We start from the raw sequence: 26884 nt of genomic DNA, 5'->3' as shown, positions 1-26884 counted from the left end.
ATTTGAAAATAATTCTAACCAATAGTTTGGAATCTTTTAAGGAAATTTTAGGCTTTTATAGTTTCTCAGTTACCTTTACATAGTTACTAGGAGGACTTTTATGTTGAAATGCCAGGCAAGTTTATATGTGTGTATTTATATGTATACATATATATTTGCCTCCATTGTGCTGCTGGGTTTATATATATAAAGGAAGAACTTAGAATAGCTAAATCATGAAAGGAAGAGGGAAAAAATGATTGCATATAGTAAGTTGAAAGTAAACTCATGTTCTAAATGCACGGTGTTTGCCCTGCAATGAGCTGGAATTCTTCCCATTTATTTTAGCAATTAAAATTATTTTACAAGCCAATTAAACTGTGATTAAAATAATCTGTACAATTTCTTAATTTTGTTCAAAAACACAAATGAAGGTGTTGCCTCTTCTTCCCTTTGTGTTTGGACCTCATGACTGGTAAAATCAAGTATCAGGCAAGGCTACAATTGTTCACATAGCAGTGAACATATGGATAAAGGAACTTCAGAACTAGTTAAAACAGGAGACCACTGTGATCTTAGAATATCAAGACAAATGCTGCCATTACCGTTAATATTTGGATGATAAATTCTTGTTGTAAATGCAACCTTAGGTGGTTTGAAGGGGTATAGACTGTAGGAAAATGAATTGTCAAAAAGAATACACTGCCTTGGGCTTTCCTGGTGGCGCAGTGGTTAAGAATCCACCTGCTAATGCAGGGGACACAGGTTCGTGCCCTGGTTCGGGAAGATCCCACATGCCGCGGAGCAACTAGGCCCGTGTGTCACAACTACTGAGCCTGCACTCTAGAGCCCACAAGCTGCAACTACTGAAGCCCGCGCGCCTGGAGCCCAAGCTCCACAACAAGAGAAGCCACTGCAATGAGAAGCCCGCACACCTCAACAGGGAGTAGCCCCTGCTCGCTGCAACTAGAGAAGGCCACACGCAGCAACGAAGACCCAGTGCAGCCAAAAATAAATAATAAATTAATTAATTAATTAAAAAACAGAAAAAGAATACACTGCCTTGATATGGGCTGCCTTTAGGTCCCATAACTGTGGCACGTGCAACTGAAAATCAGGCTACAGACAGGGCCATCCTGACAGTAAATTATAAGACAACTGGAGGTTCTTCTAGTTCTACCATCCCAAATTCCATAAGACACTGTGCCCTGTCATACAGATCGACTTTGCTTCAGAGTTCACTTACAGTTAAGAATAATGTCAAAATTTTTCAGCAGTGGAACTGTTTATTATGCTGGTGTAAAAAAGAGTCGGGAATAAAATTTCATATAAAGGTTTTTCCTTAGTGAAGAGCTGGGCATGGTTATTAATATAACTACCTTAATAATTGAGAAAGCCAAAAACATAATAAGGGAAAATAAGTAGGAGAAGGTAATTAAGATATGTCGTAGGAACACAGCTACTTATTCAAGGACATGGTGCTTGAATGGGAGAAAAATTGTTTCTGTGATGACGTTTCAATATAAATTTTGAATTTAAAATTTGGACTGTAATTTAGGGCTATTTTAAAACGTATCTCAGGTTCTAATCCACCAACAGATATGTCTTATCTGTTAACATGTTGTTTTATCATTGAAATTCCTCTGAGGCTACTCTAGAATATTCTGTTACTCAGAACACAGTGGTTCTTAGGAAATAGCTCATATACAGTATACACTGATTATGTTAAAGGGCAAAAAACTAACAGCTACCTTATAAAAATAAAACAATAATATGAATGCTGAAGATTTTGTGGTAGATTATGTAAAGATAATGTTAGAGATTATTCCTTTAAAATATTGTTAACTTATAATGGAAGCATATTACTATAATACAATAGGCATTATGACTGTGACCAAGCTATTAAAGTTTAAATACAAAATTCTCAATGGCCATTTAGGACTTAGCAGTCTTTTCCTGGACTGATGGCCAAGGGGGTAAAAAAACCACAACTCATTTCTGAAATTTTCTCTTTTGATTTTCTATTCTAATAATGTGTTTTTGTTTGGTTACAGAATGTTTAGCCTCCAAAAACTATACCAAAGTGAAGATGAAAGGCCTGAATTAAATTGATAATAGCTAGTTTGTTCTGATAGACTTAATTTAAACAAAACCTGCAAAATGTAGTAAAATGACTTTATTTCACAGTTTCTATTTCAGTTCTTTATAAAAAGAGACTTTTAATAATAGACGAGCAAGTTCACAAAAGGCTGAAGTATTTTAGGTGGCTAAAGTAAAAGATTAAAATTCCTATGCCAAGAGAGACACAAAAAGGCCCAACAGAATTATAGTAAGGTGATCCTTTCTAACCTGAGAAAAAAGTTCCGTGACAATAAGATAAATGCGTGTGTGTGTGTGTGTGTGTGTGTGTGTGTGTGTGTGTGTGTATTTTAGTAAAAGAAATGTAACTCAGATTTTTAGGAGTCTACATTTTAATTTCAAATAGCATAGTTTTTATATACACTACTATAAATAAAATAGATAACTAATAATGACCTGTATAGCACAGGGAACTCTACTCAATACTCCGTAATGGCCTATATGGAAAAACAATCTAAAAAAGAGTGGATATATGTATGTGTATAACAGATTCACTTTGCTGTACACCTGAAACTAACACAACATGGTAAATCAACTATACTTCAATAAAAATTAAAAAAAGTAAAAAATAAAATAAAATAAAATAGTACAGTTTTTACATTAGAAATAATGACTGATCTTTAATAAAAGCTCTTAATTTGAGCAAAAAATATTTAGTAGCAGAAGAATAATATCATTTGTCCTTAAGCAGTGTTCCTTTATTCAAATCATGTCTTTATAGATCTAGAAAGGATTTTGAAGTCAACCAAGTCTCTGCCTTTAGACATGAAAGCAGTTAAACCACACTTAATTGGACAAATGTATATTTTTCAAAAGCAAACTTGAAGGTGGAGATGCCTCCATCACCCAGGTCAGTATTTAGAAGACCTCACGGTGAGGACAGTTTCCTCATATTAAACTTAATTCTCTTGCTGCAATTTGAACATATGGCTACTTTTTCTATCCTTGGTAACAAAGGAGATCAACTGGTCGTTATTGTCAGTATAGCAGGCAGATTTTATCTCTCAGATGACTGTTAACTGAATCACCCTTCAATCACTTTGGCAGAATACTAGTTTTTTGTTTGTTTGTTTGAGAGCAGTTGTTCAAAGGCATTTTCCTTCTAATACTTCAATCAACGTTGTGGCTCTTTGTTAAACTGAATCCCTTTTAAATTACGTTCCTATAATTCTTAACAGCTTGATTTAAACTGAGAGCTTGATGACACATTTGATACTCTTTCTAAAAATATTGAAAAAAAACTGACAGAGAACAATGAAATGCCCTGTCCTTTCTTTCCAACCCACGTTGGGCATTTTCTATAATTTTATTTCAAGAATTCAAAATTAATGGTGAATTATAAAGATAATTTAGACACACACATTGTCTTAGGGGGCAAAATACAGAGCTCAATTTGGGTAAACTGTATTTTGGGCCTATCTGAATAATCACTCTGGTTTTTCCTTACGGGTGAAATTTGGGGTAACACCAGAAGCTAGTTATTCCCTAAAACTTCTTAAAGTATATTTGCTCATACATGTGGGTAATCACAGAGCCCTTCTTTCTTGCCAGCACCATCCGTTGCACTTTAAATAGTCCACTTGCATTCCAGAATTGGCACAGCTCAAAGCACTTGAGGGTTAAAAATAGCTTTGGAGAAATGCTTGAAGAGCAGATATCTGCCCAGAAGTTATCTCAACTACTTGATCCACTGCCTGAAATGGAATTTCCATCCTCTCCTCTTAATCTTCTAATATGCAGAACACTAGATAGCATGGAGAGAATTAGCCATAAAACTTAAATCTGTACCCTCGTTAGCACGTATCGAATCAGAAAGCCTTTTTGATCCTTCCTGTCTTTCGATGAATTAAACTATCACTGATAGCTAATGAGCGTTTGCCTTTTCTTCAAAAACCTAAAACTTGATCGTACTTAAAATGTTAATTTCCATTTCAGTAAAAATATCATCAGGTTAAACCCAACAAAAATGAGAAGAATCTGCTTTACAATTTCAGCAGAAATCAGGCTTGAGTAGGGAAAAGAAAGGGAAAGGGAGACGGATGTAGGGAAGCAAAGAACAAGGAACACACACGTGAGGATGAAAGAACTGAGGGAAAAGGAAGAGCAAGGCAAGGCAACCGCACTCCTGCTTCTTACCTTATCGCTGGGCTCTAGTTTCTTCCCTCTGAGGTACCATTCCACTGGGATATCCTCATAAGACAGCTCGCAGTGGAAGGTGGCTGTTTCTCCTGCAGTCACTGTGACATCCTTCAGAGGCCTCAGAAGACCAATGACTCGTGCTTTGCGAGAGGAAGGAAAAAGCTTTGGGTGACTCATTTTGTAATTCCAAAAGGATAAATACAGATTTAGTTATTAATCTCCCTGGTTGCTTTCTTCAAGAAGGAAAGAGCCACAGGACTGCCCACTGTTCTCACTCCCATGTGAACGTGGCCCCTTGGTGCCCAGAAGGGGAGAGCTAGTGGCCTGAGAGTGGGTATCTGTAGGGGCCCTTTCGTTCTGATATATACAAGGTCAGCAGGAAATTAGTGCTGCATCTGTCTCTGTGCCGGGCGTCAAGTTCCTCTTGCTACGGAAGGTATGCGACTTCCAAAATAACCAAGCCTCTGATTGGGAGAGGACAAGGGCCGCTCAATGTCATAGCCTGCCCAACCCATAAACACTTTTGCACCTTCCAAAAATGTTAGCCTGAAATGAGTCTGAAATGCCCACACAGCAAAGTTTTTCTTTATGGTGCTATACTTGTACAGCCACTTGAAGGATTTCTTTAAGGGTCTTTAAGTGTTCTGAGTTAGATTCTTTTTCTATGAATATCTAATTTAAGTGAAAGAATTACGAAGTGGGAGATTCTGACTTAATTTTCTTTTGTTCAAATGGCAAGGTCAGTGAAATTTCCAAAACTTTAGACTCTGAACCACAGTCGTGTGAGGATGACAAAAAGTAAGTACAAGAAAGCCAGTTTCTATACTTTAATAATGTTTTCTAATTAATTGAATAAATCCAATTAATTTCACTCACATCCATTTGCTGCAGAACTATACAATTTGTTTTCAGCAGAAACACATAATACTTACGTTTTACTCGGAGGTGGGCACTAGATTTAACATTGGCAGCTTGGAAATCTACCCCACCGGTCTGGTCCAGTCGGCAGTTGTGCAAAATAAGGAAGTGCATTTTGCCTTCTTCCTTGATCTCACACTCCTGTACCCAAAGAAAGAAAAGTTTTCGTAGGAAGTCATCTTCTTTGGTATTTTTTTCTGAGGATATAATATCTTAATTAAAGGAATTTACAAATAACTGGTGAGGCGACTATATAATTTTGAGTTTTGTGAAGGAAAGCTAACAAATATTATTCATGAAGGCAGTGTTTGTTTTAGCCACATCATTTTGAACCAACTAGCAGCATCACAGAACATCTACAGCCTCATACCACTATGCTGGATCAAAAATACTGCAAGTGTACCTGTCCAAGCCCATTCATAGACCCTAATAGCTCTCTTTGGTTTGAGGTCTGGTAAAGAACCTGATATGTTTTAAATGCCTTGTATGCAGTCTGACTTTTCTCCTGTCCTTTTCTATTTCATACAGCTCCTCTAGGTGTTGACAAGTTCAGAAATAGCCTTACAGGTGTTTGGAGTAGTGCCTCTCCCTTGAGTTTCCAGTTGGCGTGGATATCATCTTCCGAGATTTCGGTTTCAAAGCGGGCCGTCTCAGTCTCCATCACCTCCACGCTGTACAGGGGTCGCACCAGTTTAATTTCCCGATCTAGAAAAAGTGCAGGGTCAGCATGTGTCATTGGCTTCTGGCAGAAATAACTCCAACAGCTTCAAGAGTGAAACTCGTCGAAATTTCCTTACCCTCAATCTCAAGCTTTCCTGAGGTCTTATCTGTCCCACAGTCACAGGTGTACTGTCCAATATCTGATTTCAAGGCTTTCTTTAGGATTAGCATGCGCTTCTTGCCATCTGCCTTAATAACAGCATTTTTAGATGGCTTTATCTCCTGTCCATCTTTAAACCATTTCACCGGTGCAGCTGCTTTGCTAATTTCACACTGCAGAATCACTTCACTTTTCTCTGTGCCAGTGTAATCTTGAAGCTTTCCTGTAAAGTATGGATCTCCCTCTGCAAGTAAAGTATAAGTGAAAAAAATTTATTAACCACTTAACGAGATGACAGTCTCTTGGAAAGTTTAAGGGGCAGCTCACAGAGGTCTGGGTATGTTTAGAAATTGCACCATGCTTCCACAAACATTTAACATGTTTATGTTCAAAAGTTCTCTAAAAGTTAGAAACAGAATCAATGCCTGGGATTTATCAAAATCTAATCCATCTATATTATATTTTGAAGTATTTTATTAACAGTAGTTTGAAAGATACAATGAAATTTAGCTTCAAACCTAATTATGTGTTCCTTCATTATTCAGATGAATTTTTAATTTCTTAGCAAATCTCTTATGCCTCGTTTACCTGTAAGCTTTCAGATTCACCTTATTAGTCTTTCATATATCAATTGTTTGCCTTTGATAGTTTCTATATATGTTAGACTTTATATATAATCTGCCTAATATTAAGGGCCCAGGAAAAACAATGAGCTTTATTAATGTAAGTTCTGTGATTCCTAGGGACTTGAAAAACATTTTTCTGAAATAATTTTGATAAAGTGAGGGGAGAAGAAGTGTTTATATTCCTATTTTAAACATGACAGGGCTCAATAATTAACTGAGTTTTAATTCTGATTTGAGATGGCTATTTTGTGAGCCAGAGTCTATCCCTTTAAAATCCTCATATTTTTAGGTAAAAACATTTGAGAAACAAGCCTAATAATATATGTGATAGTTTCTTAAGGATAGGTGTTGCTTTCATGCAATATAACCCTTGACAGAATTTTATATAGTAGATACTCCACAAAGTTCTGATGAATTGAATGCAATAAAATTAAATTGAAAAAACAAAGCACCTACCTAGCACAGTGAGTTTGGCTTCTGAACTTAAACCCATAGCTTCTACTTTAATTTGAGAGGTGTCATCAATAGAGAGGTCTCTGAATGTGATGGAATGGGTTTTCCCTTCATCATCCATTGAGACCAACTTGGTGGTATGCAGGCGCTGGTCGTTCTTGAACCAGCGAACACGAATGTTATCATGGGACAGCTCCACAGTAAACACAGCACTTTCCCTCTCTTTGGCTGTTACATCCTTGAGTGGGGTGAGGAATTTGAGTCGGATTCCTATCAAGAAAAAAAAAAAAAAAAAACCGTATTAATTCCAGTCCTTAAAGGAGGGTATATAAAAGCAAAAAAAAAAAAAAAAAAAAGCAATTAAAGTTGGCCTATCTGATAAAACTGTTTACCTTCAATGATCAGTTTGCCACTTGTGTGCTTATCTTCAGCTTCAAATATGTATTTTGCTTCATCTTCAAAAGCAGCAGATTTGATCACCAGCGAATGCCTAGTGCCATCCTTAATAAGCTCAGTTTTGTCATCACCTGTGATTTCCTGGGTTCCTTTCAGCCAACGGTATGTTTTGGGCTCCCTGGATACTTCACACTCAAACTTAGCCTCATCTTTCTCAAAGACTTTAACATCACTGAGAGGCGTGATGAAGATAAGTGGCAATTCTGAAAAAAGAAGAGGGTGTGAATGAAGCCAGAATATGATTCCATTCATCAATTCTGGGCCCCATAAGGAAGCCTGGCAAAGAAAATACAGAAGGGTGGCTGGCAGGTGGAGTGTACCTTTCACTTTCAGATTGGCTGCAGATTTAGCGTTGGCGGCTTGGAAGGAGACCTCGCCTGTCATATCCAGCTGGCAGTTATAAAGGACCAGAATATGCTTCTTCCCGTCTTCAATGATTTCACAGTCCTGTTTGGAGTGAGGTTAGGAGGAAAGAGAAAGGAGAACATCATTTTCATCACTGATTATCCCTGCAAATAATCAAGAGCTTTCATACCAGAAATGTATCATTTCTCACCAACCAAGCAAGCCCCCCACCTGTGTGATCAGTTCATTGTGACTTACAGGGGAAGCAGTTAAAGGCTCTCCTTTTAATTTCCACTGGCCATGGACATCTGGTTCAGAAAGTTCGATTTCAAAGCGAGCTGTTTCACCCACAAACACTTCTACTCCATACAGAGGTTTTTCCACTTTTATTAGTTGGGCTGAAATTATACAGACTTTTGTTCGAATGACTGAACAAATAAACTGCAGGTTCAGATAGGGTACATTTAAAAATTTTACGCAACTCACCCTCAACAGTGACATTTGCTTTTGTCTTGTCTGTGCCACAGTCACACATGTATTCGCCTTTGTCTTTCAGTTTTGCCTGTTTGATTTTTAAGATGCGGCGCAGGCCATCTGCCTTGATAGAGTATTTGGGTGAAGGTACAATCTCTTCCCCGTCTTTAAACCATTTCACTGGCACATCTTTGCTCACTTCACACTTCAGAATAATCTCATCCTTCTCGACTCCAGTCTTATCATGTAATTTCATAGTGAAGTAGGGATCGGCCTCTGTAAAAGACATTCAGCAGATGATCAGAAGAACGTGGAAATGAAAGGTAATTAAAGAGTTACAGGTTGCAAAATGTTTAACTATTACCCACTCCCACCATCCAAAAACTGGCCCTTTGGTTATAGTTGGTCACATATACCTAAGACCTTCAGATTTGCTGTGGAGCTCAGGTCCTTAACCTGAGCTTTGATCTGGGATATATCATCCGGTGTCACTTCTCTCATTTCCAGCTTGTGAAGCTTGCCCTCCGATGAGATGAGTACAGTTCTGCTTGTGTGGAGTTTGACATCATTTTTGAACCAGACGACGTGCATTTTTTCATGAGAAAGTTCACAGACAAAAGTTGCTGTTTCACCTTCTTTCACTGTTTGATCTTCAAGAGGTGATATGAATTTCAATCTTATACCTGCAATGCAAGGTAATAGGCTCAGAAATACAATTTAGTTCAGAAATATTCCACTCTAATCTGTCTGGTAGAAAGAATCTCTTTCACATGGCATTTATTGAGTCACCTTTTCAAATGAAGCTCTCCTCCATTAAAAAAAAAATTAAGGGGGTTGTTTTGATGGCAATGTGAAAATAAAGTCATGGGGCCGATGGTCACTTACAGCTGTTAGAACTTGGTGTTCTGTCTTTAAAGTCAGATACTCATGTGCCTAACTATGGGGTGTTAGAGGCAGATCTCACCAGCTCTCACCTGTAACAAATAATCTTGCTGAGGTCTTCTTGCCCTCCACTTCAGCAGTATAGACCCCTTCATCATCAAACTGAGAATTATTGATGACAAGAATGTGTTTCTTTCCATCAGCAATGATATCAAACTTGTCAGATGACTTGATTATATCAGGTCCTTTAGACCATATAACATTTGCCTCTCGAGTGAGGACACATTCAAATCGAGCCTGTCGCTTTTCTGGGACCGTGACATCCTTCAGGGGCACGGCAAAGTCAAGTTCGATTTCTGAAAATCAAACATTAAGAATGAGGTTTTTCAGAATGCAGAGGACTATAAGATGAAGTTGAGCACACTCCACGAGTTCTAAAGGCCAATACCTTTTACTGTCAGAATGGCAGTCGTGACTGCATTAAGTGCCTGGTAAAGAACTTCACCGGCCTGGTCCAGTTTGACTTTGAGCAGAGTCAAGAAGCGTTTGCCACCATCTGCCTTGATTTCACACGTCTGAAAAATGGCAGTTTTAGTTAGCATTTGAATGAGATAGAATGTTTCAGATACAGATTTCTACAGAGTCATAAAAATAACTGTAATACTACTAATAAAAATAAGGAAAAGTGTTTTGTCATAAAATTTTTAAAAAATTGCTGAGCTGTCCACAAATAATGCATCAAATTTCTTCCCCTCTTTGACACTTCAGAAGCTGGAAGTAACTCCATCATTACTGAACCAAATCTGAACGTCAAACCTGATTATAGAATGTAGTTATTTTATATGACTAACAACTTATTTTATTTTTATTGATGTATAGTTGATTTACAATGTTGTGTTAGTTTCTGCTGTACAGCAAAGTGATTCAGTTATACATATGTATACGTTTTTTAATGTTCTTTTCCATTCTGGTTTATCACAGGATATTGAATATAGTTCCCTGTGCTATACAGTAGGACCTTGTTGTTTAACCGTTCTATATGTAATAGTTTGTATCTGCTAACGCCAAACTCCCAATCCATCCCTCCCCAATCTTGCCTCCCCCTTGGCAAGTCTGTTCTCTATGTCTGCAAGTCTGTTTCTGTTTTGTAGATAGGTTCATTTGTGTATATGACTAACAACTTAAAATTAGAAATTACTCACAGGTGAGGGTCTTAGAAGTTCTCCCTTCAGTTTCCACTCTCCGGGAATGTCTGCCTCTGAGATTTCTGCTTCAAAGCTTGCACTTTCTTTCTCATAAATGGTAACATCCTCTATTGGTTTAAGCAATTCAACTTCACGATCTGTATTGGTAAACGATGAAATACCATAAGGCTTTCAACAACCTAAAGATGCTTTTGTGTGTGTGTGTGTGTGTGTGTGTGTGTGTGTGTGTGTGTGTGTGTGTGTATGTACATTGTTTTGCCTCAGGCTCATATACAAAACTTATCTTTGAGAATAAAAGGTAAGATTTTTTATACCTCCAAGTGTCAGCTTTGCAGAGCATCTTTTCCCTTCAATTTCCACTGAATATTCATCAATATCTTCTGGCATAGCGTTCTTAATTTTGAGGTGTATATGATTTCCATCTCTTACTATCTCGGTCTTATCAGTTGGTTCCAAGGGGATTTCATCATATCCTTTGAACCACTTAATGTTTGGAGTATCCTTTGCTATGACACAGGTGAAAACAGCTGTCCCCTTGGGTTTCACATGCTGATCTCGGATGGGTTTCACCAGCCAGTCTCTAATGACTTCTGTATGACAGTGAGGTCAGAAAGATAATTATGATCTGAACAAGTAATATAAATAACTTCCTTAGTAAATTTCAGAAATAGGAAAAAATTCTCAAAACTGGACATGATTAATTTGTTATGATTTGATATTCCCCCCCCCCTTAGATAAGGTATAAGACTACTGATATCCTGATACTGGGAAATAAAATTCTCTCTTCTCTTTTCTTAATATAATAATAAGTAGAACTCAATGTCCCAGCCAAGTACTAACCTACTACTTTCACGCAGGATGAGCACTCCAGGTTGTTGGCGTTTTCCACAGTCACTGTGTATGTCCCTGCGTCGGAGTCATCTGCATCATTGATGGTCAGGGCCCGCATCAAGCCAATGATGCTGGGCACAATTTTGCCAGGTTTCTCCACCACAATCTTGCCATCCTTCCTCCAGACCACATCACGTTCTTTATTTAACTCACAGCTCAAGTACAATGGCTGTCCTTTGACCACTGTGACTTCCTCTTCAAGCGTTTTTACAAAACGCACAGGAAGTTCTGTGGAGAATTGTGGTATTGAGAATCTGCAGAGACTTTTCAATACGTACAATATTTTCAATGAAATAAAACTTGGAAATAAGAGGTTTTGTCTAAAATGACAGTAAAAGTTGCTATTGAGGTTTACTGTGTTAAAGTTTAATACAGACCATATTCATAAGACTGGAAATTACCTTCGACAATCAGTTTCGCAGTGGAGGTCTTTTCCTTATTTCCCAGACGTAAAACACAGGTGTATTCGCCAGCATCAGAAAGCTGAACATCAATGATATGCAGCTTTCTGTCTTTCCCATCAGCGATGAATCTGTGCTTTGGGCTCTCACGGATGTTGCTACCATCTTTCATCCAGCTTGTGACTGCAGTGGAGGGGGAGACTAAACACTCAAAGATTGCAGAAGAGCCAACTGACTCTGCTTCAGTCAAAACAATGTCTTTGATTTCTTTCACAAACTTCAGTGGCACAGCCTTCAGCTGGTAGGTGAACGGAGCTTCAGCAGGCGGTTTCTCTCCACCACTTCCTGGTCTTAACTTTTTCCTTTCAGCTTCTATTGGTGAAGGAGTCTTTTTGGCTACACCTAATTCAAAATAAAATTAAAAGTTGAATTGGCATTTCCATAAGGGTCAGAAAGTGAATATCTGGCTGTCTGCTGGATGAAACCAGTGATAGAGTGACCAGAAGACAAGAAGACTAGGCAACTGAAAGGTCAATTGAAGTTATCCTGCTTTCTTTCAGAAAGAAAATGAGGTGGCATAAGGAATCCATGAATAATAAACGCTCTTCGTTTTCTCAAGTTTTAAAGCCAAATATATAATGTCCAGATTAGCGTCTAAGTATTTTATCTGTCATGTATAAATATCATGTATATGAAGAATGAAACTAGGAACTTATAGGGTTTATTATGCTAAAGTATATATTTTATATATGTATTACCCACTTGAATACTATTAGAGGTATATTAGTTGCAATATCAGAAGACATACTAGTTTTTGCAGAATCAATTAGAAGTCATAAAGATTGATGTAAATTTTGAATTTTTTCCCCCTCGTACAGAAAGTTTCCCTTGAATGTAAAGTTTCCCAGAGCGAAAGGTTACAACTCAGGTACAGGGAAATGAATCTTACCTGTGATGGGAACTTTTGGCTTGGCAGCCTCCTCTTTCGGTGCTTTGGCTTCTGAAATAAAAATAAAACTCAGCATTTAAACAATTTCCAGACTTATTTCATGCTTAGTAGTAAACCACGTGGGATGAGTCATGCTCTTTATTATAAATATTAATGCATAAAGAAAAAGTTAGATTTATAGGACTTCCATGGAGAATATTTGGATATTTCCAAGAAGGCGTATTCTGAGAATGATGTGACCAAGCTAAATTGCCAATGTTTTTAGGATTAAAAGATTACTTTCAGCAAGTAATTCTTCTCCCATTTCTGGAAGGCTTACTCTTTCCTTGTGAAAAAGAGTTTTATTCTTGCCTAGCTATGTAAAGTATTTTATATGTTTATGCATGTGCTGGTTGTGTGAACCAAGGAAATACGTTTTTGTCAACAAGGAATCAATGTAGGCAAAAGGGAAATGACCCAGAAGTTACTAAAGGGCTTTCTTTATTAAGCTGGGCAGATAAATCCGGAGAAGACTAAAGAAAAAGAAAGAGTCTATGTTCTACAAATGCATGGATTCCTTTGAAGATTTACCTTAATTAGACAATGAACTAAGGCAGAACCAAGACAGTTCCTACACTTAGAGTTTAATTCAGTTCACTCAGGGGCAGTATAAACTGTAGAATCAATTCCCTAGTGTCAGGCTCTGGGGATGTGAGAAAAGCTGTAGTTTTACACATACTCAATCATCTCAATGGCAGTTATCGTCTTTTTCTGAACTAATTAAAGTTATCACATAGAAATCATAAAAGAATAATGCCCAAACCACAAATATCAGTGACAAAATATGTTAATATAAATATTAAAATTAAACTACAGCCAGAAGAACATAGTATATTGCCTCATGTTATTAAACACAATAAAAACCCAAATATTTCTATAGGGCTTACTATGTACCAAGCACTGTGCTAAGTGTTTTGCATATATTTAATCCTCACAATAATCCTAGTAGGTAGTTATAGTTATTATTCTGATTTTACAGACTAGGAAATTAAAATTTAAAGAGATGAAGGAAGTAGCCAAATATCAAATAGTTAGGACGTGTATTTATCAATGATCAATACATGTCAAATCATTTTTGGTTTTGAGATTATCACCTAAGTGATGAACTACTAATAGTTCATGTACAATAATAAGTATTTTGTTTGTACCTGAGATAGCTGTATCACTGAGTTAGTACGTTTAAGAAAATTATTATTGATCTAAATTCTTATATAGATTTAAAGGCTGAACTATGCAGTCCTGTTTTTTTTTCCTGTTCATTGTGGTAAAATATACCTAACATAAAATTTGCCATTTTAACCATAAAATGTACCATTTTAACCATTTTTAATGCAACTTAATTCAGTTGCATTAAGTACATTCACAATATTATGCAACTATCAACACTATCCATTTCCAGAACTTTTTCATTATCCCAAAATGCAATCCTTTTAAAAAATGAGAAATGATTCCTGCAGGGCACATAGGAAATTTGAATCTCCATGGGATTCCTATATGTATGTCCTTAGAGAGTATCTGTACATCTTAATTTTCATCAGCACTGAACATATTCATTACTTAATCTCAAAAGCATATAAAGAAATGGTGTTTTGCAGGAATGTACATTTCAATTGAAACACAATAGGCAGCCATGGGTGAGAGATTATGTTGCTATAGATTAGCAGATGAAGAAAATTTAATTGAGAATTTATATAAGCTCCCACAATTGAAATGATGCCTATGTTTCAACAAAAAGAGAGCTTGATTTTTAATGAAGTTTTTATTAAGCCATCAAAACAAGCAAAAAGAAAACCACAGAATAAGTACCTGCTTTCTCTCCAGCGACTGGCACCGTCACTGGGGCAGCGATAGGGGCTGGTGTGGGCTCCAAAGGAGGTGGTTTGATTATTTTCACTTCTGTAGAAAGATGTCCATTGCATTAATGTATCCTTTGTCACTTCCTAAAACATCATTTGGTGGCCTATTTGCCTTCTCTGATGTAACTTTAAAATCTCCTAATAACTGGTTTTTCAGAGAACAATATATTCTAACTATAATAAAATCTATATACAATATAATAATATATTTGAATATATGTAACATATTATATTAAATAAAATATAGCATTATAATCTAATAATACATTGGGACATTAGAAATCATTTGATGCATGCGGACTTTACTCCCTTTTTCTTATTAGCTACACATTAATTGTGTGAAACATGAAGGAATATGCTGTCGACATTGAGGATAAGCTTGCTTACCTGGTTCAGGCTTTGGTTTTGGTTCAGGTGCAGTGAGAGGTATTGCTGGCTTAATTTCAGGCACTAAAACAATCCACAGTAATAAGCAGATTATCACAGTATTTTTGAAGTTTTTCACAAAGTCAAACCAAAATTGGGCATGTTTAACATATCTTGTAAGGTATTAGAACTTGTACACATATAGTCACCAAATCAAATACTCCAAGTTTATTTTGCATTTTAAACAAAATACTTAGAAAATATAGTAAGGCAGTTTTACTGGTTCTAATGTTGTTTTTCATCTCATTGCCCATAAATACAATTGTTTTAGTTTTTAAAACTTAGTAATTTGGGCTTCCCTGGTGGCGCAGTGGTTGAGAGTCCGCCGGCCGATGCAGGGGACATGGGTTCGTGCCCCGGTCCGGGAAGATCCCACATGCCGCGGAGCGGCTGGGCCCGTGAGCCATGGCTGCTGAGCCTGCGCGTCCAGAGCCTGTGCTCCGCGACGGAAGAGGCCACAACAGTGAGAGGCCCGCGTACCGCAAAAAAAAATATTTAACAAATGGGTGAACATGAGGCAATTGCACATGAGAGTGAAATGGTAAAGAAAATTAAGCTGGATGAGATGAGCGATCAAGGTCATGTGTTCAAATCTTAATGCCAGTGTAATGATATTTTAATTGATGCATATTTGTATTTTTAGAGACAACTAAGAAAATGCCAGAAAGTTTGTACCTTTTGCTGGTTCAGGAACTTTCCTTTCCCTTTTGGTAACAGTAGCTGGAGGTGCTTCAACCTCTTCAACAGCTTTTGGAGGTGGTTCTGGCACTTTAAGATAATAAGATGATTTTCTAGCATTATTTTAGGATTTGAATCCTTTGAAATCAACTGATCTGAAATAATCAGATCAAACTTTTTGCAAAAGCTCTATTGATGGCTTAAAACAACCCTTATATTCTATCAATTAATTTCTATTTTCTCTTCTTGACTCTGCTTCAATTTATTTTTCTTTCTTTTATTTCACCTATACTTGCCTCCCAACTCCATTATCTCTCCCTTTCTAAATCGCTTCAAAATATTTCCAAATATATACTCTTTGTGACTAGGCGAATGATAAAAATCAGCCCCCTTAAAAGCCCCCAAATTTTATGAAACATTTCTGACACCTTCCCATGAAGTCATTTTGCAGCCAACTTGATTATTTCACAACTGTTTCTACTGGAAAACTTAAGTGACAAAATAATAATAATAATAAAGTTCAGGGAAATGCATGAATATATTTGAGTACTATAAAAATATTTAAACAGAAAGCAGACAATGGAAAACACAGACTATGTGACAGATGAAATATGAAGCTACATTTATATTTAAATCCATTTATGTTTACAAGGTAAACTTTTTGTTAAATGTCCATTTTGTTAAAAGATAATTTCACAAATTGTTACTGAGATTCCTACCTGCAGGTTTTTTAATTTTTTCTACTTCTTTACGTTCTTCTTTAGGTTCTTCTTCAGGTCTCTTTCTTAGAACTTAAAAGACAAAAATATTTATATGTAAACCAAGACAAACAAATGAAGATGTTGAATACATTTGACAAATGCAAATAATGTACAAAGCAAGGAAAGTGAAAAGCATGCAACCTAGTGCACCGGGGAACTTGGTATTTACACTAAAAATGCTTAAAAAAAAATCAAAGGTTGTTACGTTAATTAAAACAACACTCAGAGTCACTTTATATCTATGTAGATAGTCTGTTCAGAGTTAAATCCCTGGTAGAAATGACCCAAACACAAAATGAATAATTTGAATAGCAACAAATTCTAATCACAATCCAATGCCATAATTTAATGAGAAAAGAAGCATTTAAGTAAGTATAAAGTTTACTGAAGTGGAGTTGGCCAAAGAAATGTAGCCTAGAAATAAGTAATTGTATGTGAAGAAAATGTTAGAATTTGATTCTTCATTCAAATATCTTGTTTCTAATTCTTTAATATTTTATAAGTCAAAAAAAGTTCAGGTTTTAGAAAATGTTATTTATTAGTTGTGGTAATCCTGTGTTAACACTTTTTAAAACTGAATGCTGAGTTTAGGCTTAAATAGTTTGGTGTAATTTAGAGTATTTAAGAGGTTTAGTGTATTTTACTATATAATTTGATTATGAAAATGGCAGCTACGGTCATTAGTTTAGAATATTATCAATTTAGTCATGTCTATTAATGTTGTAAATTTCAAGATACTCTGCTCACAAAATTTGTCTTCCTTTAAAAAGATGGAAATGATTACATTTAATTTTCAATACAACTACAAATGAATTTTGATAAATTGGGAATCTAATTTAAAAGAAAACCAAAGGACAGAAACATTTTGTAAGCTTTCAAGTCTTTTGTGTGTGTATTTGAAGCTGATATAACAGTTGAAAAATACTATACCGCTTTTGAGAACAGCTTCTTCCTTTGGTTGAGGTTTAGGTTCAGGAAGTAATTTGCGAACTTTCTTTTCACCTCCAAGCACTTAAAAGAATATGATTTAAATTTTGAAGTGAATTCATATAAAAAGTAAATTTCAACAAGAAAAATGTCTCTTTCAAAACTAGTAACTACTGTATAAGTAATAATTTTTGTTACATATAAATATCACAGAATTTGAAAGCAAAGAGTACACTTCAAGTTGTTTCCTCTGCAAACGTCTATATAACCTTGTGATGAAATTCAGTTGCATTAACTACAGGCAAATATATTCATTCATCTTAAAAGTGTCTATATTGACTTTATGAATCTTTCATCAAATACAAGGTTCTTGACAGCATCTTTGCCCCAATCTGCAATTGTAGATTGCCCAAATCTACTCTGATATCTCCCCGACCATCAACTATAGTAGGTGTTAGTGACATTATTCAATCTTCTCCACTGATGAGAGAAGAAACCAAAAGTATCTGGAGTTTGATAAGTTTCTTAAGAAGCATCCTTTCTTAAGGTCCCCTTTTTGAACTAATACTAACCTGAAATTATAGAACTATAGAATTTGAAAGCTGGTGTTAGAGCTTATTTTTAATGAATAAGTAAATGTTCTTGAATTTAAACTAAAACGGACCCAAGGAATTCCAAATTAATCCCATCTTTAGTGAATATCAAGCATGGCAGATGATACTATATACAGCAGCCTCCTATTACTACTGTAGCCCTAATGGTTTTGAATGGGAAAAAAGAAAAAAGAGAAACACTTACTGATTACTGAACCATTTTACCTCTCTACTAATGTCAATTAAAATCTAATTTAGGGCTTCCCTGGTAGCGCAGTGGTTGAGAGTCCGCCTGCCGATGCAGGGGACATGGGTTCGTGCCCCGGTCCGGGAAGATCCCACATGCCGTGGAGCGGCTGGGCCCGTGAGCCATGGCCGCTGAGCCTGAGCATCCGGAGCCTGTGCTCCGCAACGGGAGAGGCCACAACAGCTAGAGGCCCCCGTACCACGAAAAAAAAAAAATTCTAATTTAAAGCATTATTTATTTGTATCATGTAACATTATATTTGCTCACACACCTACAATCTGAATTCTTAGCTATTTCTAAATTTCCCATTTGGTGCTTTAAAAAAGACATTTGCAATTCATTAAAAAGTTTTTGTTTTATGTGAAAACACAGCCATGCCTGTCTCTTACTTCAAATTTTAAACATGCAGAAGGGAAATATGTAAATATTTCACTTTAAATAATGACTTTTTTCTGTCAAGTACTGATATTTTAAGTAAAATTTCACAGTTAAACATTAAATTTTTTTATCCATGATAAATTGTGCTGGCCTTTGATACTATTTTCAAGTTACCAATATTCGTAATGTAAACCATTTTCGTTGATCAAACTGGAGATGCCCATGCATTTAATTAACATAAGTTGGAATGGCATAATATCCTTTTCTTATTTAATGGATATAGTGAAAATATATCTTTGTATTTGTTTTTCCATATTATTATTTTATTTTTAAGATCTTACTGACATATGAGACTCAGGTGTAGAACACACCACTGTAGTTATTACTTTTAAGGTCATTATATGTCATTACATGTCATTTTAATATTTGCGTGGCTTTGTAATAATCCTTTACTGGTTAACATCCATAGTAATATTATTTTGTAATCTCCATTTTATAAATCAGGAAATATACATTCAGATGGGTGATTTTTCCAAAATTCCAGAGTGAAACAAGAACAGATTCAACTTATGAGTCTGGATGTGTTAATTAAACAGAACACTGGTTACCCACCATACTTACTGGAAAAGTTCACAATTTTAATTTTAATAGATGTTTTATGATTCACTTATTTTTCTTTAGGGTCTAAGTTTAGATAGGGAAAAATATTGTTTAAAGAGAAATAAATTTTGAAAAAATGACCTGCAGTGATAATGAAATTTCCCTACAACATGAGATCTGTACACCTGAAAGAATGTCTTGGAGTCCATGAGAAAAAAGAGATAGGAAAGCCACAAGGAAATCCCTATGAATCACCTTAATAGTATAGAAGGAGAACAGGACTTATTTTTAGTGCTTATAACACTGGCTAAAATATTGTTGTTCAGGTGAAATTGCAAAGCATTTTAATCTAAGACATGTTCTGATATTAATGTCAGCTAACCAGTAAAATTTAATATTTTTGAGTTTAGGAAAATGCAAGGAGACATATGTAGATGAGACAAAGAAAAAAACATCTACTCAGGAATGTATGAAGTTGATGGGAGACAAAGAAAGCAATACTCATGAACCAGGACGATAAAAGCTACAAAAATACAAGAAATCAATGAGACTACTCTGATTATTTTAAAAAAGGAAAGAAGAAGAACATTCTAGAAAGCAGGAAGAGCAAGGAGTCCAATGAAGGGATACTGCATAATTGTTTTCTAGACTGTGAAATACCTTTCAGAGGTGTAAGCTCCACTGCTTCCAGAACCTCAGGTTTTTCAGGAACTTTCTTCTTTGAAATAGCTTTAAAGAAGATGATCTTACTTTCATTATTTGTTTATTTAGTCTTATCTGAAGCAAATGATTAAATACGTGCTCTAAGAATCAAAACCAGGCTTTGCTTGTAACTCAAAAGCATTAATAACAGCCAAGAACAGCCACTGAAGAACATACAAGAAGCGTTCAAACCATGAAAACAGATTGCAGTTTTACTCCAAACTTGAGTAGTAAGTTAAAGTCTGGCTGAGAAGGAAGATAATTTTTGTTCTTTGCAGGAGGAGGAAATCTTCCTTTGCATATAAATTTTACATGAAGGGAAATGTATTTAAGTGTGTGTCCTCATGGAATATATTAACCAACAGATGTGTAGCCTTTTAAGAAGTGATCAATTTTTCTATGTCTGATTAAAAATGCCAGAAGCTTCCCCTACAGGCCAAGAGGGTTGTAGAGAGGCAAGAAAGAAGTCTTACCATGGAAAATTCTGGCTTTGTGTACATGTGTAGGTGAGTATGGGAAAATTGCTCACCTAAGATTATATCTAGATTATTTTAGATTGGGAAATCTCATGAAATCTCATGACACCACAAATAAGACAACATTTTGTTGAAATAAAAAGAATAATATGATTTTGCTAGTTTATTTCAGCTTTTAAAGATGCTATTTAAAAAATTAAGTAATGTTGAATCAATTCAAAGAGAAACCTAAATGCAAAGAGAAAGAAAGGAAGTTTAACAATGGGAAGAGATGCTGGATATCAAATGTATCCATAATCGCTCTTTCTAGATATGGTGAGGACAACCACGGAACACAATTGGGTTTTTATTAAGTTGCAAAAAAAAGAAAAAGGGGGGGAAGCAGTGCCAGAGCGTTCATATACCTTCCTTTCATGGTTTATGAACACATCAACTATTGGATGCCACAAATATATTATCTATAGTATATTTTAAAGCATATGTCATTCTTTAAGAACAAAGTTTTGGCTTTTGTATAAATTTGCTACTGCAAAATTAAAAATATCTTGCAGAATTTTCTTCTACATTCCACATGCACAAGATCCCAAAATATGCAGAGCAACCACGCTTTGAAATCAGAAAATCCTTTCACCCCACTCTGCATGAGAAAGTTAGTTGGACAGCCCCTGGATTGAGATGGCCAGGATGACGCTAACAATGGTGTACTTTCTGACTCTTGGGGCAGCAGGCATGGCCCAACAAGGCACCCAGGGCAGCATAAAACACAGGTCTCTATGGAATTCCCACAGATTGATCATGTCCGAAAGTACATATTTTAAAAATACATTTCTTGCAAGCAACACTTCAGATGTCTGGATAGAAGTTTGGAGCAGGTTAATAAAACTTTGGAAGTGGCATTTTATACCTTTAAGCTGGAACATTTTCTCCTTCAGGTCTTCCTTAGGTGGAGCTGGAGGAGGAGCTGGGGGCTTTGGTTTGGGTTTTGGTTTCTCAATAACTTTCTTTTCAGGTTCAGGTTCTTAAAAGAGTATTTCAGGAGTATTAGTATAGGAATATGTTAATTGGTATGTGGATATACAGTATATTCAGTAGAAATTTTGATATATTTATGAAGTAAAAAGTTTGCTTTTTTGGATACATATTATTGGTATCCAACATAAAATGTAAAAGTGTCCAGCATAAAATATAAGAATATCAACACTGTACATAGATAATGAGAAATACGGCACAGGCACTAATAAAAACAACAAAGGAAGCATCCATATAAGCCACATTGATGTGAAATAAATAGTACAAATGACATGAATACATAAGACTGAGATGCACATTTAAAACAGAATATCTTACATACAGGTGCAAAGAGACGTACTGTACACGTAGAACAACGCAAAACACATATGTATCAGATGAAGAATATGGTGATGAAGACTTAAGCCCAATTAACTGAATACCTTGTACTGGTATTTCTTCAGGCTGTGGTTCAGGTTCAGGTTCTTCAGGCTTAACATACTTTTCAATTTCACGTTCTTTAAAGAATGGTGACAAAGGATAAGAGACTGTAATATAAAGTTCTTCACAAAGACTCATAGAAATTTCACATAGATGCAAAGATGACAGTCACAAAAACAAAAATACACAAATTCACTTACATAGAAAAAGAGGTAAGATTTCTATTTTCTTATACTCAAGCTTTCTACTGACTATCTGATGTATGTTGATGGCAAATGAGATGACTTTTAATATCTGACGTTGGGTTATCATTTGAGGATCCAATGCAATTATTCCAGTGTTGTCTCAGTAAACTGTATCTTTTAGAATTATAATTACCATCAAGAATAATCAAAGATTCTACTTCAAAAGAAGTATAATGATTCGAAAAACAAAGCAGTCAAACATGTGCTAGAATGCTTTTATATAAAATTTCAAGAAGGAATGTTACCCTATAAATACTTTTGTATTTCTAACAGGAGTTTTCAAGAGATTTAAAAAAAATTATATTTATATAATATATATCTACCTTCAACAGGGGGAGTCACTTTTCTACCAATGGTTATGGATGCTCTTTCTTCATATATTATTTCCTCAGGAGACTCTTCAACTTAAAAAACACAGTGTTTTATATTTTAGACTGAATTCAGAATAGAATACTGCAACTGCTAAGTTTCAACATATCAACTTAGTTACACATTATAACATATTCTTCAGAAGACTTCAAAAATACCAATAATTTCAGTACATAAGACAGACTACAGATAAATACAAATGATCCATCTACAACCAAAGCAAGATGATGAAGACAACTGTCATCTTTCCAAGATTTATAGAGCAGTCATGTACCTTGGACGGGTGGAGCTTCTGGTTCTTCAGGGGTAGGAACTGACACTTTCTCTTCTGTGATGACTTCCTTGGGAACTTCAGGCACTTTAAAGATATTGATTTTGTTTACTATTAAGAATTTAGAAGGTGTATAAGATACTGCAAAGAGCAGGCAAAGAATACGTGGGAAAGTACTTCATCTTATAAGACTCTGTGGGGAAACTGGCTTTGGAGGCAAGGCACCCTTTTTTATAAATGAGTCTTTGCAGCCTTCTTCATTTATTTCTCTTCCTCTGTTACCCTTAAGTGTAGATGTTCTCCACTGATCTACTTTGATGCTTTGAAAAATTGGCTCTACATTCTTTGAGCAATCACTCCTGCACTCTCAACTCTTATTTCCATGGTGATAACTTCTAGATCTACATCTCCAGCCCTGATCTCCTTCCTAAGTTCCAGATGCACGTTCCCAACTTCCATACTTGAAAAGTGAACAATATATTTACTATCTTCTTTGTAATATTAATTTAGTTTGGGGACCCAATGAACCATCCTCATGGCTTAGCTTCAACCCTTACAATCATCTTGGGCTCCTCTATTTCCCTAATTGCTTTGAGAATAGACACCAACTCAATCTCCACCTCTCTTAAATCCAATCTCCTTTTCCATCTCTATCACCACTGATCTTGTCCAATTTTTGAAGACCTTAAGTAACTGCAGTGGCTCTTTTCTATTATCATCCTTTTCGAAGAGTTTGAACTGCTGCCAGTTATCTGAAGCCCAACTCCTTTTAATTTATACACCGCTGAAGCTTCCTATTGCCCACAGACTAAAGTACATGCCTTATACTGGCATTCAAAGAACTCCAAAATATGACTGTCATCTTTATATCCAGCCTTATCTCTCAGGATAGGCTGGATTTCTCCTACTTGTCTGTCTCATTTTCTCTCTTTGTCTTCATTATTTCCCCCTTTTTTTCTGTAGAATTTGTTTTTGCATATACTTATACTGCAGTAATTTTTGCTCTAAGAACTACTATTAAGATGTGCAGACAGCATTCAGAGAAATACATATTTTTTTCTTCATGGTAGGTACCTTTTTCTCGCCGGACTTCTGGTTTTTTGGTAACAGGCACAGGTTCCTTCTTTACCGGAACAAGTTTCTTGGGCAGCTCAGACACTTTGAAGATATTAGTTTTATTTTTAAAAGAATATTTAAAGACATTGAAAAAAATGTTAAGAATAAAGAAACTATAATTAACAGAACAGCATTAAAATTAATGAAAGCAAAATAAGGACATTTTTGTCCCTAACAATGAAGACAACTTATTGGATTCCACTTTAAGATATCAGAGTACTTTAAAAAAAATTATGATGTCAATGATTATGTGAATACCTTTAACTTCTGGTGTTTCTGGCTTCTTAACAGTTGGGACTTTCTTCACTGGGACAACTTTCTTTGCCATCTCAGGTACTTTAAAGATATTAGTAGCATTTAATAATATAAAATTGCAAGATGCAGTATGTACACATAAACTTGACAAGTCTGTTCAGCACTGTAACATACAGATGACAGTTCAACACATAATACAGCACAATACAAAATAAGGAAAGAATGTCAAGTTTTAGACAGCACACAAAAATGAAGTAAATATTTATTTTACTGTAAATACCTTTAGGTGGTGGAGGTTCTGCTTTTTTGATGACAGGAACTTTCTTCTCTGGAACAATCTTCTTGGGCTCTTCAGGCACTTGAAAGATAGGAATTTCTTTTAGAGTCAGATGATTACAATGAAAAGTTTAATGCTATGAATAAATAAAAAAGATCACACATTTCTTTGCTATGCACATTGTTAAACTCTGTAGGACAAAAGTTTTATGTGTGCAATTGACTTTTGTTCTCGCCAATGAGGTCAAATGTAAAGGAAGGAGACAGAAGACAGATTTTACCTTAAATAAGATATATAATAGACATAAAAATCAAATGATGTATTTTCCCATTCAATGAATCCTGTCTTGTACCTGCCGGAGGTGGGGCTTCTGGTTCCTTCTCTTCTGCAACAGGAACTGGCTCTTCCTCTTCAGGAGCAATTTCTACAGGTTCTTCATATACTTTAAAGATATAGTTAATTTTAGTTGAATGTGTGGAACAATATTCTAAAATGCATAAAATGCAACACACAATAAATAGTCATCTTGATTTCTTCCCTTGTTTCTATTAATATCGTTTCTTGTTTTTGTTAAGATGAAATCCATCTTGTTTGACTGATTTCTGTTTCTATTGATTTGAATGCTTGAAAAGCCCTTTTGGCATTTAATGTTATTTATAGTCATTAGTTTTCCTGTCCTACTTTGTGTGCGTTAGAGAAGCTTTGTTGAAACACCTTATGATGGCCAGTGTAGATACTACTGACCGATGACTCAAAATAGATTTGAGATTGGAGCTAATTAAGAATAGTGAAGTAAGACAAATAATTAAAGGACAGAAAATGACCAAGAGATACTGAATTAGAAAAGAAGAGGAACAAGGCTTAAATTAAAAACAGTCATAAGTGGTAAGCTCATAAATGGCATTACCTATACCTTCTGGAGGAGGGGACTCTACTTTCTCGGGAACAGGGACGACTGGTTTTTCTTCTAAGACAGGTTTCTTTGGTACCTCTGGCACTTAAAAGATATGAGTTGGTTTTACTTCTGGGTAGTTGAGAAGTACATGAAATTTATACCATATCTAGTTCACATCTAGTTCAAATAACCCAAGGAGAGATCCAAGAACAAAATTCACGATTAGGCCAGTGATCTGTTCTTGGATCCACATAGTGGGAAGACAATGTAGCCTATTAAGATTAACAAAACCATGTTAGTAAACTCTTCTAATACTTATAACAGATGTACCAGTTTTTTTTTTAGTGATGCTATTTAAAAACATTTAAAACCCTAAACATCCAATAGTAGGTTTGTAGTTTTTAACATAAGATGTTTGACAAACAAAAGGGTTTCCTATAGTAAGTGACTTTTGAGACCAAGAGTGAGTGCTTTTCTACAGAATCTCATTAGTAACATGTACCTTTAGCTGGTGGGACTTCGGGCTTTTTGGGAACAGCTACTTTCTTTTCTGGAAGGACTTCTTTTGGAACTTCAGGCACTTAAAAGATATTAGTATTTTAACATTATGAAGAATCACTTGTAAATGCTCATCACATTTACACAGAGCAAAACACTTTTCAAGAGATAAAGGCTGTATCCACCTCCATGAAACAGTGGACAGTTACAAGTACCTTTAGCAGGTGGGACTTCTGGTTTTTTGGGAACCACTGGAGGCACTTTCTTTTCAGGAACAACTTCCTTGGGCACCTCAGGCACTTTAAAAGACATTAGTAGTTATTAGCTCATAGTTTCAATGACATATGGAAATCATTAAGCGGAGCAGCAGAACATAGCTTTTTAACGACAGACATTTTTCTGTAGGAAGCAGTGGCAGTGGGAAATACCTTTCGCTGGTGGTGGTTCAGGTTTCTTGGCAATGACGGCAGGTGGTTTCTTTTCTGGGACAGGTTTCTTAGGTGGCACGGTCACTAAAGATATTAGAATTTATGTTTTAGAATCAGTGAAGAAGAGTGAGAAACAAGAGAAAAGCCCATAATGCCCAGAAGTTTTGTGACAAGAAGAGCTAAGATTGGCAAAGGCAACCTAGCAGCTGGCCAGTACCTTTTGGAGGAGGAACAGGCTCTGGCTCTTCCACGACTTCAGCTGGAGGCTCTTCTGGGGCAGTTTCCTCAGGCTCGTCATGCACTTTAAAGACACAAGCTCATTTTAATGCTAGAATTGACTAAAGTATATGAAATATTTTGCAAAAAGATTTTTACAGCACTAAGAAGAGACTTTTTCTTTTTAAAAATACTGGTTTGGAGAGTTTCATGATTACCTGCTGGGGGAGGACTTTCCGGTTTGGGAGGAATAGCTTCAGGCACCTTCTTTTCTGGGACAGCTGCCTTTGGCACCTCGGGTACTTTAAAGAGATTAGTATTTTCATGATTAGCCAGAGTAAAGACAAACAGACAGTGTCAAACATAGCAACATGGAGGTGGCTACCTTTGGCTGGTGGGACTTCTGGCTTTTTAGGAGCCATCACATGTACTTTCTTCTCAGGGACAACTTCCTTGGGAGCCTCAGGCACTTAAGAAATATTAGTAAAATTACATTTAGGAGTTA

General features: G+C 35.9%; 1 protein-coding gene across 41 annotated transcripts in view; it reads right to left on the bottom strand.

Moving 5' to 3' along the window:
• Window positions 1–26884, bottom strand: part of TTN (titin) — a 282014-nt gene that overhangs the window by 100470 nt on the left and 154660 nt on the right. For 36 of the 41 annotated variants that reach the window (XM_067741398.1, XM_067741403.1, XM_067741365.1 and 33 more), the window contains 38 exons: window positions 26765–26848; window positions 26598–26681; window positions 26381–26464; window positions 26164–26247; window positions 25951–26034; window positions 25740–25817; window positions 25250–25339; window positions 24695–24784; window positions 24346–24423; window positions 24069–24146; window positions 23769–23852; window positions 22698–22781; window positions 22378–22458; window positions 21812–21886; window positions 21265–21378; window positions 19843–19911; window positions 17368–17448; window positions 16396–16467; window positions 15674–15766; window positions 14960–15022; window positions 14523–14612; window positions 12678–12728; window positions 11729–12130; window positions 11277–11555; window positions 10751–11026; window positions 10434–10573; window positions 9680–9806; window positions 9324–9587; window positions 8766–9032; window positions 8362–8625; window positions 8134–8273; window positions 7851–7977; window positions 7467–7733; window positions 7078–7344; window positions 5973–6239; window positions 5741–5880; window positions 5190–5316; window positions 4255–4397 (listed from right to left, as the gene is read on the bottom strand). In XM_067741398.1, the coding sequence (XP_067597499.1) occupies window positions 4255–4397; window positions 5190–5316; window positions 5741–5880; window positions 5973–6239; window positions 7078–7344; window positions 7467–7733; window positions 7851–7977; window positions 8134–8273; window positions 8362–8625; window positions 8766–9032; window positions 9324–9587; window positions 9680–9806; window positions 10434–10573; window positions 10751–11026; window positions 11277–11555; window positions 11729–12130; window positions 12678–12728; window positions 14523–14612; window positions 14960–15022; window positions 15674–15766; window positions 16396–16467; window positions 17368–17448; window positions 19843–19911; window positions 21265–21378; window positions 21812–21886; window positions 22378–22458; window positions 22698–22781; window positions 23769–23852; window positions 24069–24146; window positions 24346–24423; window positions 24695–24784; window positions 25250–25339; window positions 25740–25817; window positions 25951–26034; window positions 26164–26247; window positions 26381–26464; window positions 26598–26681; window positions 26765–26848 (5288 nt within the window). The remainder of the gene's footprint in view (window positions 1–4254; window positions 4398–5189; window positions 5317–5740; window positions 5881–5972; window positions 6240–7077; window positions 7345–7466; window positions 7734–7850; window positions 7978–8133; window positions 8274–8361; window positions 8626–8765; window positions 9033–9323; window positions 9588–9679; window positions 9807–10433; window positions 10574–10750; window positions 11027–11276; window positions 11556–11728; window positions 12131–12677; window positions 12729–14522; window positions 14613–14959; window positions 15023–15673; window positions 15767–16395; window positions 16468–17367; window positions 17449–19842; window positions 19912–21264; window positions 21379–21811; window positions 21887–22377; window positions 22459–22697; window positions 22782–23768; window positions 23853–24068; window positions 24147–24345; window positions 24424–24694; window positions 24785–25249; window positions 25340–25739; window positions 25818–25950; window positions 26035–26163; window positions 26248–26380; window positions 26465–26597; window positions 26682–26764; window positions 26849–26884) is intronic. The other 5 variants (XM_067741384.1, XM_067741408.1, XM_067741368.1 and 2 more) reach the window with 4 other exon arrangements.

The sequence above is a fragment of the Pseudorca crassidens genome, chromosome 6 (assembly GCF_039906515.1).
Source record: "Pseudorca crassidens isolate mPseCra1 chromosome 6, mPseCra1.hap1, whole genome shotgun sequence".
Classification (NCBI taxonomy): Eukaryota; Metazoa; Chordata; class Mammalia; order Artiodactyla; family Delphinidae; genus Pseudorca; species Pseudorca crassidens.
The sequence above is the reverse complement of the archived record's forward strand: the minus strand, read 5'-3'. Positions and strand labels throughout refer to the sequence as shown.